The following is a 9732-nucleotide window of genomic DNA, read 5'->3' on the forward strand; positions in this document are numbered from 1 at the left end:
ATCCAAGATGTAGGTGACTTTGTTTCTTCAGTAGAACACAAACGAAGATTTTTAACTCAAACCGTTGCAGTCTGTCAATCATATAATGGAGGTGAATAGGAATCACGGCTTTGAGAGTCAAAAAAACATACAGAAACAAAACCAAATTCCCATTCACTTCCATTATATGACTGACAGACTGCAACGGTTTGAGTTAAAAATCTTCATTTGTGTTCTACTGAAGAAACAAAGTCACCTACATCTTGGATGCCCTGGGGGTAAGCAGATAAACATCAAATTTTCATTTTTGGGTGAACTATCCCTTTAAGATCTTTTGTGCAATGGAAAGGTTCCATGGCTGTTGAAGGAACCATCAATGTCAATAAAGAACCTTTATTTTAAGAGCGCACAACTGGTTCAGAAACACTTTTTTAAATTTCACAAATAATTACCAAGAACCTACAAGCAACACGTTGAATTAAACATGAAATTATTAGAAAGACTAAAAGTAGAAAGACTGAAAGAAAAAAGTTGCAAGACTGAAATTGTATTTTCTTGTAAAACATACTTCAGTTATCTTTGTTTTATTTATTGCTTTGAAAAGGCATTTTTAGGAGCTCCAATTAGCATTTTAAGTAGTTCTTCTGTCATGATTCCTCCTTTGTAGGAGGATGTTTCCAATTCTGAAGGTCAGCGTGACGGGTCTGGATCCCAACGCCATGTATTCGTTCCTCTTGGACTTCAGTCCTGCAGACGGGCACCGCTGGAAGTACGTGAACGGCGAGTGGGTCCCTGCGGGCAAACCTGAGCCTCACAGTCACAGCTGCGTCTACATCCACCCCGACTCGCCCAACTTCGGTGCCCACTGGATGAAAGCGCCGGTGTCCTTCAACAAAGTCAAACTGACCAACAAACTCAACGGGGGCGGCCAGGTGCTGAAATGCTGACACATACAAGACATACACAGTGAACTGACTATCTTTATAGCTAACATAAGTTTCCACTGCACTTTCTTCGACTGATTTCTCATCTAATCACATTGTTAAATTGTTCCCCGAAAAAATCCCAAGAAAACAAAGACCCTCTGCACATTTTGCACATGTAACGCTCATGTTGTGCAGGTGTGTAATGCTGTACGTGACCTGTTCCGTAATCTTGAGTAGCCTCTCAGGGCTCTTGTGTGTCCAAACAGGCTTCTAGCTTTTAGGAGTCTTGGCCTGCCTTTAATCACCCTGTGCGCTGCCACGGGGAAATTTCAAGTGTGCATTTATACAATTAGTGCACTCTTCTGCATCCACTTCACCTATGGAGCCCCTTTGTTCAGCAGGGACTGCATGTAAACAGGAATAAACAGCTCTTAATTGCCACTTTTCTCGTTTAATGCACTTCCTGCCGTTCAGACAGAGAGTGGTCTACTTCAGCTAGCCATCCTGGCTCTCAGCGGGGCCGCTGCGAGGTGCTCCAGCCCGCTCCATTCGAGTATGACTCCGCCACCAAATTATTATTGGTATTTACATGACCCCTCCCCTGCGCCCTCCCCGCCACCCTATCCTCTTCTCCTCTATTCCTGTCTGTTCCCTATTTACCGGGGTTTTTAAACGCAGAGCTGGCAGCGAAGAGGACGATGAGAGAGAACCAGCTCTAAATGAAATAATTGCTGTGGTTAGTTGTACATTATGGTAATTACCGTTTTTTCTATGCAAAATTAATTTAGCCATCAGTCCTTAGATGTTCAAAAAGGCAACGTATTAAAAAAGGCAGCAGGGAGAGAAAAGCACACAAAGCCCTTTATGTCCTCTGTAGCCATGCAGATGAGTACCTGCCCCTCATCAGTCATTGTAATCCACCAATTAGAGTAAAAAAATGCGTTCCATCCGTCTCTTTCTCAGAATTCGGGTCGATAGATTTATCCGTGCTTGACGTGGTCACTGCAGTCATCCGAAGAATTTTTTCACACAAAAAACAGACAATGCAGTGTCTAAATGTAAAGACCTACCAATATACAGTATAGTGAAACTGTCCAAATTTTCAGCTGATGACTTGGGAGTATTATTACAGTTTTATGACATAAATAATTACATTTTGATATAGAAAATATATTACTTCTCATCTGATTAGATGTATTGCTCTTAACTAAGTTCGGTTACTGTCAAAACAATTAACACTGACACCAAAATAGTTTGTAATTTTGCCATACAGCACTACTAAATAGCCACTGTTTTATGTCAAGTAACTTCATACAAAAAAGTTGACATTAAAATTAGTTTATATTGTTAAATTAGTCATTATATTGAGCTTAAAATCTATAAAATTGAAGAAGAATTAAATGGAATGAAAATCAAATGAAAAGCAATTCATATAACTGCTTTAAGTGGCTGTAATAAATATATAAGTCTCTTATGCTCACGAAGGCTGAATTTATTTGATCAAAAATACAGTGAAAACAGTATATACAGCAAAATATTGCAAAATATTATTACGATTTAAAATAACCATTTTCTATTTGAATATATTTAAAAATGTAATTTATTCCTGTGATGCAAAGCTGAATTTTCAGCAGCCATTACTGCAGTCTTCAGTGTCACATGATCCTTCAGAAATCATACTGATATGCTGATTTAGTGCTCAATTATTAATAATGGTTCTTTTCATTATCAGTGTTGAAAATAGTTTTTGTTGCATAATATTTTTGTGGAATTAGTGATATGCTTTTTTCAGGATTCTTTGATGAATAGAAAGTGAATTAACAGCATTTACTTGAAATGGACACCTTTTATAACATAAATGTCTTTACTGTCACTTTTGATTAATGTATGCATTCTTGCTGAGTACAATTTTTTAATGTTTATATAATTAATGTAATGTTCTTTGAAATATGGGTAATTCATATAGAAAAAAATTAAATGTTTTATTATAGCCATACAGCAGTTTTGCTTTGGATTTCAATCTGTTTTAATTCTTCTTTACCTTCAAAACCTATTTGCAATTCTGCATCCTCTTTGATACTGCATTCAATTAAAATTGGTTTAAAATACTGAATGTACTGGTACAGTATGGACCTACATTAGCTAAAGTCGGTGTATACACTTGCAAAGAACCAAATTCTTTCTTACTTTTCTCTTCTGTTCTGTCTACCTGGTCTAGATCATGCTGAATTCTCTCCATAAGTACGAGCCTCAGATTCACATTGTTCGTATAGGAGGCAGCCACAGGATGGTGACCAACATCTCTTACACAGACACTCAGTTCATCGCTGTAACGGCCTACCAGAATGAAGAGGTTAGAGCATCTTCACAAAACATTTAGGGTAAACGTACTTAAAGGCATAGTTCACCCAGAAAAGGAATTTCTGTAACAATGTATGGTTACACTTTACTTGAAGGGGTGTGCATAAGACTGACATGACACCTTCATAATCATGACATGACACATGTCATGAATATGAAGGTTTTTTTATGCATGTTTATGACAACTGTCATTAAGTGTCATTCGCTCAGTTATGTAATTTTTAATGCAAAGATGACATTGTTTGAGATGTCTTTGTTATGGGCTATGGTTAGGGGTAAGGGTAGGGGTAGGGTTAGGTTAGGGTTAGGTCAAATAATGTCATATTTGCATTAAAAATTACATAACTGAGCGAATGACACTTAATGACAGTTGTCATAAACATGCATAAAACCTCCTTCATATTCATGACATGTGTCATGTCATGATTATGAAGGTGTCATGTCAGTCTTATGCACACCCCTTCAAGTAAAGTGTTACCCAATTTATTTACTCTCATGTCATTCCAAAAAACAGACACATTTCTTTCTTCCACAAATCTTGATGTTCGTGCTGCTTGCTTCCATGCAATGACAGTGAATAATGACCAAGGTGTCTTTTAAAATACAAAATAAAAAGTGGTCCATACAACTTCTGAAATCATGAAATCACATGACAGAAATGTTTCAGGTGAAAATGGGAATTGTACCTTTAAGAAGAACCTACTTGTTTGTTTTGTTGAATGCTAAGTATAATGCTTGTATGTACAATAATTGATTCACCAATGTTGTACAAAATATATTTTATGCTCACAATCCTCTGCTCTTCCCTTCACAGATAACTGCACTGAAGATAAAACACAATCCGTTTGCTAAAGCTTTCCTTGATGCAAAGGAAAGGTACAGTTTATTTCAATTACATTAAACACAGTACACCGTCAGTGTCAGAAGATAAGTTTTCTCACCGATTTAACAATGCGTATTTCAACTCCTAATACTATCATAGCGGGCATTAGCGCTAGTCAAGCTACTATGACTGTGCGAAATCAGCCGTGATTAGCGACCAATTATTAAACATTTATGCTTTGAATCGAGTGAGTGTGTGAGTAAAGGAGCTTGTTGGAGAGGCAGTGTGAAGTGAGAGTGAGAGATTTTAAGCGGCTACAGTGAAGAATGTGTGAGATATTACACAACAATGTTGGTGGAATGAGCGCTGAATTATTGTACTCCAGTAAATGTAGTCATAACATAACTCCGCTGAAAACCTACTCAAGTGAGACTTTACTGTACATTGTGAATTTCAACTATTAGAGGGTGAATCTCATGAACATCCAAACCCCAAAAATAGAAAATAGGGATGAGAAAGGTAGTTCTATTTTGCATAAAGAAAATGATATACCCCTATATAATGTGTATATATAATCAATGCATATTTTAGGACCATTATCATATTTTGCATTGTTACATTATATTCTTGACAATTGAAAAAGAAAGATTCCAGACTCAATTTATATTTAAATGAACAGAAATTAAATGCAGTACAACAAAAATATTACTTTGAATGAAATATAAAACTTTACCACTGAAATAATATATTCTTATATCTTTTTTTTTTGCATTACAGTAATGAGTTCATGATAAAAATGTTTTTCCACCAAAAGTCCGTACACCAGTAAAATATGAATTCCGAAATTTAAATTACAAAATGTATGTAATGACGAAAAATCAAAAATGATATGTCAGGAAATGACAAGACAACAAAAAAATATAAGATATGTTATGTAGTATTTACCTGTGAAAGGATGCACATTCAATAAAAACCTAACAGGTGTCACATGATTCGCCTCAAAATATAAATAGTAGAACAGACTCATTATAATGTAAATAATCTTTATATATGCTACACTTTTCACAAGAATTTTTAACACTTTTATTAATACTTTTATTGAGCAAACATGCATTCAATTCGATAGTGACAGTAAAGATATTTATAATGTTACTAAAAATAAATGCTGTTCTTTTGAACTTTCTGTTCATCAAAGAATCATGTGGAGAAAACAGTATCACAGTTTTCACAAAAATATTAAGCAGGACAACTGTTTTTAATTAATAATAATAAATGTTTCTTGAGCAGCAAATCAGCATATTAGAAGGATTTCTGAAGGATCATGTGACACTGAAGACTGGAGTAATGAAGCTGAAAATGCAAGCTGTAAATTACATTTAAAATCTATTATAATAGAAAACAGTTCTTTTAAATTGCAATAATATTTCACAATATTACTGCGTTTACTGCATTTTTATCAAAAACACTGGTGAGTATAAGAGACTTCTTTCAAAAACATTAAAAAAGTCTTAATCCCAACCTTGAACAATAGTGTATGTGATTATTATATGATATTAACCATTATGATAGATGAGTTCTGGATTTGAGGTTTGTCTCATGCACAAAGCTTTTTCTCTCTATAGGAGCCATCCTAAGAATCATCTAGAACCTCCAGCTGAAAACCAGCATGTGGGCATACCACACTGTTAGTCATTCATTTTCCTGTTTTTTTTTTTTCTATTTACATAATATGTGTTTTTGGCTGATTTACAGACATGTTTAAGAAATAAGTATAGCATTATGTTAGCAGTGTTATGTAAATCATATTGGTGTCCATTTGTTGGTTGCAGGCAGATGGTTCATATCAAACCCAGACACTCTGTGTTCTGCTAGTGGTGGTAACTTTCCGTATCCAGGAGGTTTACCTCTTACTCCCCACCATGGGTACAAACACTACCCAAGCCTGCACGGGCACCGAGCAACCCCGTACCCATCACCCTACCTGCCCCACCATCATCACCACCGTGGCCATAACTCAGGTGATCTCTCAGAGTGCATTTTGAATCAATAATTACAGACAATCATGCATTTTGTAGACAGGGTTCCCCAAATGGGCGTTCGTAAAGGAAATGCAAGGGCTTTGTAAGCTAATGAAGAATTTAATTGAAGAATTTCAATATAAATATTAGTATTGTAACTTGTAGTGTAAAATAAGATTGTTATAATTATCTTTTTTTTGTACTTTGCAGTACTATTATTATTATTATTATTAAATAAAACAATAAACAAACACTAAAAAAGATTGAATATGTTATGTTTTCTTGCATGCCATGTGACCATTAACATCAGAGAACCGTGAATATGCAAATGTGTCAATAAATTATTAAAATATTAACTTGTCAGGGGTTACTTAAAGTAAATATTGCGTGTCCAAAGGGTTTGGCTGACAAAAAAAATTAAATGATTGGGAACCCCTGTATTAAGGGAATGATTAATCTAAAAATGAAAATTATAAAACGGATAGTTCCGGTCCTTGATTCTGATTGGCTGAGCCACGTTCGAAGCTGTTGTAAAATACTCTACAAACAAACATACACCTTTGTTTATGTTTGTGTGTTACTCGGCAACCACTTTGTAGCAACCACAACTGTTTCTGAGGAGCTACATTGTTTGGTGGAAGAATACTGTTTTTATTAATATCATTACACTTTATTTGGTGAAACCTTGCTACGTATATGGAATAACCGTTTTATAAAAGCAATAAGCACATTCAATAAAAACCTAACAGGTGTCACATGATTCGCCTCAAAATATAAATAGTAGAACAGACTCATTATAATGTAAATAATCTTTATATATGCTACACTTTTCACAAGAATTTTTAACACTTTTATTAATACTTTTATTGAGCAAACATGCATTCAATTCGATAGTGACAGTAAAGATATTTATAATGTTACTAAAAATAAATGCTGTTCTTTTGAACTTTCTGTTCATCAAAGAATCATGTGGAGAAAACAGTATCACAGTTTTCACAAAAATATTAAGCAGGACAACTGTTTTTAATTAATAATAATAAATGTTTCTTGAGCAGCAAATCAGCATATTAGAAGGATTTCTGAAGGATCATGTGACACTGAAGACTGGAGTAATGAAGCTGAAAATGCAAGCTGTAAATTACATTTAAAATCTATTATAATAGAAAACAGTTCTTTTAAATTGCAATAATATTTCACAATATTACTGCGTTTACTGCATTTTTATCAAAAACACTGGTGAGTATAAGAGACTTCTTTCAAAAACATTAAAAAAGTCTTAATCCCAACCTTGAACAATAGTGTATGTGATTATTATATGATATTAACCATTATGATAGATGAGTTCTGGATTTGAGGTTTGTCTCATGCACAAAGCTTTTTCTCTCTATAGGAGCCATCCTAAGAATCATCTAGAACCTCCAGCTGAAAACCAGCATGTGGGCATACCACACTGTTAGTCATTCATTTTCCTGTTTTTTTTTTTTCTATTTACATAATATGTGTTTTTGGCTGATTTACAGACATGTTTAAGAAATAAGTATAGCATTATGTTAGCAGTGTTATGTAAATCATATTGGTGTCCATTTGTTGGTTGCAGGCAGATGGTTCATATCAAACCCAGACACTCTGTGTTCTGCTAGTGGTGGTAACTTTCCGTATCCAGGAGGTTTACCTCTTACTCCCCACCATGGGTACAAACACTACCCAAGCCTGCACGGGCACCGAGCAACCCCGTACCCATCACCCTACCTGCCCCACCATCATCACCACCGTGGCCATAACTCAGGTGATCTCTCAGAGTGCATTTTGAATCAATAATTACAGACAATCATGCATTTTGTAGACAGGGTTCCCCAAATGGGCGTTCGTAAAGGAAATGCAAGGGCTTTGTAAGCTAATGAAGAATTTAATTGAAGAATTTCAATATAAATATTAGTATTGTAACTTGTAGTGTAAAATAAGATTGTTATAATTATCTTTTTTTTGTACTTTGCAGTACTATTATTATTATTATTATTAAATAAAACAATAAACAAACACTAAAAAAGATTGAATATGTTATGTTTTCTTGCATGCCATGTGACCATTAACATCAGAGAACCGTGAATATGCAAATGTGTCAATAAATTATTAAAATATTAACTTGTCAGGGGTTACTTAAAGTAAATATTGCGTGTCCAAAGGGTTTGGCTGACAAAAAAAATTAAATGATTGGGAACCCCTGTATTAAGGGAATGATTAATCTAAAAATGAAAATTATAAAACGGATAGTTCCGGTCCTTGATTCTGATTGGCTGAGCCACGTTCGAAGCTGTTGTAAAATACTCTACAAACATACACCTTTGTTTACGTTTGCATGTTGCTTGGCAACCACATCTGATTCTGAGGAACTACATTGTTTGGTGGAAGAATACTGTTTTTATTAATATCATTACACTTTATTTGCTCGGTTTTATTTTGTGAAACCGTACTGCGTATATGGAATAACCGTTTTATAAAAGCAATAAGCCCCGTGAAACCGTGGTTTACAGTGAATTTATAACAGCTAAGGGGCGTTGTTAGGCACGACGCGAAGCGGGCTTATTGCTTTATCACGTAATTGTTTACTCATCATCCATCATGTTCCAAACATGACTTTGCACCTACTGTGGAACACAAAAGGAGAAATGTTTAAAAATGTTCAAGTCATTAATTTCAGTATATTGAAAGTGAATGGGGATCCAAAGCTCTAAACTTACAAAAGGAGTTGTGTCTTATATTTCCGAGTTTCCTATTAATTTTACAAATCTGTATCATGTCAAGTTTTTCTAGTTGTCCGTTTTTTCTGTGCTAACTCACGTCACTTTTTCTCATTTTTCCTTGAAGTGGCTCTGTCTGAGAATCTGAGTCCAGGTGCTGTGCAGATGTTCTCCGGTCACGAGGGCTGGACAGGTGCGTCTCCTCCTGGTCCTGCTGCGATGCTGTCTATGCAACCTGCTCCAAGCTCACCCGGAGCCAGCAGGTCAGAGAGAAAACCGACTTGTATACATTTAAACGTACACAATATTTCCAATAAGGTGTTGTAAAGTAAATAAGCTCATGTGATTTTCAGTCAGTATCCATGCCTGTGGACTGTGAGCAGCTGCACTGTATCATCCAGTCCTCCAGGGGGCATTGTGAGCTCCACACATAGCCAGGAGGAACCCACAGATGGAGGGTCCACCTCAGCATCACCTTGCTCTTTACTGCAGGGCCACGGACCAACCAGCTCTGAGGGTGGTGTAGATCAAGCCAATCACAGTAGGCTAGGCAGGGTGAGCTGGTCTTCTGTCTCCACCCAGTCATTTTGAGTGTTCTCATTAAATTGTAAAGAAGAGGTGTGCATGATCTTTGAAGATTATGAGTGTACAGCTGGTTCTGACGTGTCAATGGTCCTGTCCCCAATAACGCCATCAGCCATTTTCTCGGAGTTTACGCTTTAGTTACATAATGGCTCTGTTGGAATCAAAAATGCCTGTGGGCACTCTAAATACTGTCAGGAGTTCCTCCAATAACCCCATCATAAGAAAAAAGTTGATGTACTTGATTTCCTTCGAATAAACTGTATGATATTTGAGGCACCTACCAAATTGGGCTACCAAATTTT

General features: G+C 35.8%; 1 protein-coding gene across 1 annotated transcript in view; it reads left to right on the top strand.

Moving 5' to 3' along the window:
• The window catches only part of LOC107660020 (T-box-containing protein TBXT-like), a 12060-nt gene extending 2624 nt beyond the window's left edge, over positions 1-9436 (top strand). Inside the window, exons 2-8 of the mRNA XM_016449161.1 lie at positions 647-911; positions 3124-3258; positions 4081-4142; positions 5712-5773; positions 5919-6107; positions 8973-9108; positions 9199-9436. Of these exons, the coding sequence (XP_016304647.1) occupies positions 647-911; positions 3124-3258; positions 4081-4142; positions 5712-5773; positions 5919-6107; positions 8973-9108; positions 9199-9436 (1087 nt within the window). The remainder of the gene's footprint in view (positions 1-646; positions 912-3123; positions 3259-4080; positions 4143-5711; positions 5774-5918; positions 6108-8972; positions 9109-9198) is intronic.
• The last annotated feature ends 296 nt before the right edge of the window (positions 9437-9732 follow it).

Source organism: Sinocyclocheilus anshuiensis, unplaced genomic scaffold (assembly GCF_001515605.1).
Source record: "Sinocyclocheilus anshuiensis isolate Anshui unplaced genomic scaffold, SAMN03320099.WGS_v1.1 scaffold55, whole genome shotgun sequence".
Classification (NCBI taxonomy): Eukaryota; Metazoa; Chordata; class Actinopteri; order Cypriniformes; family Cyprinidae; genus Sinocyclocheilus; species Sinocyclocheilus anshuiensis.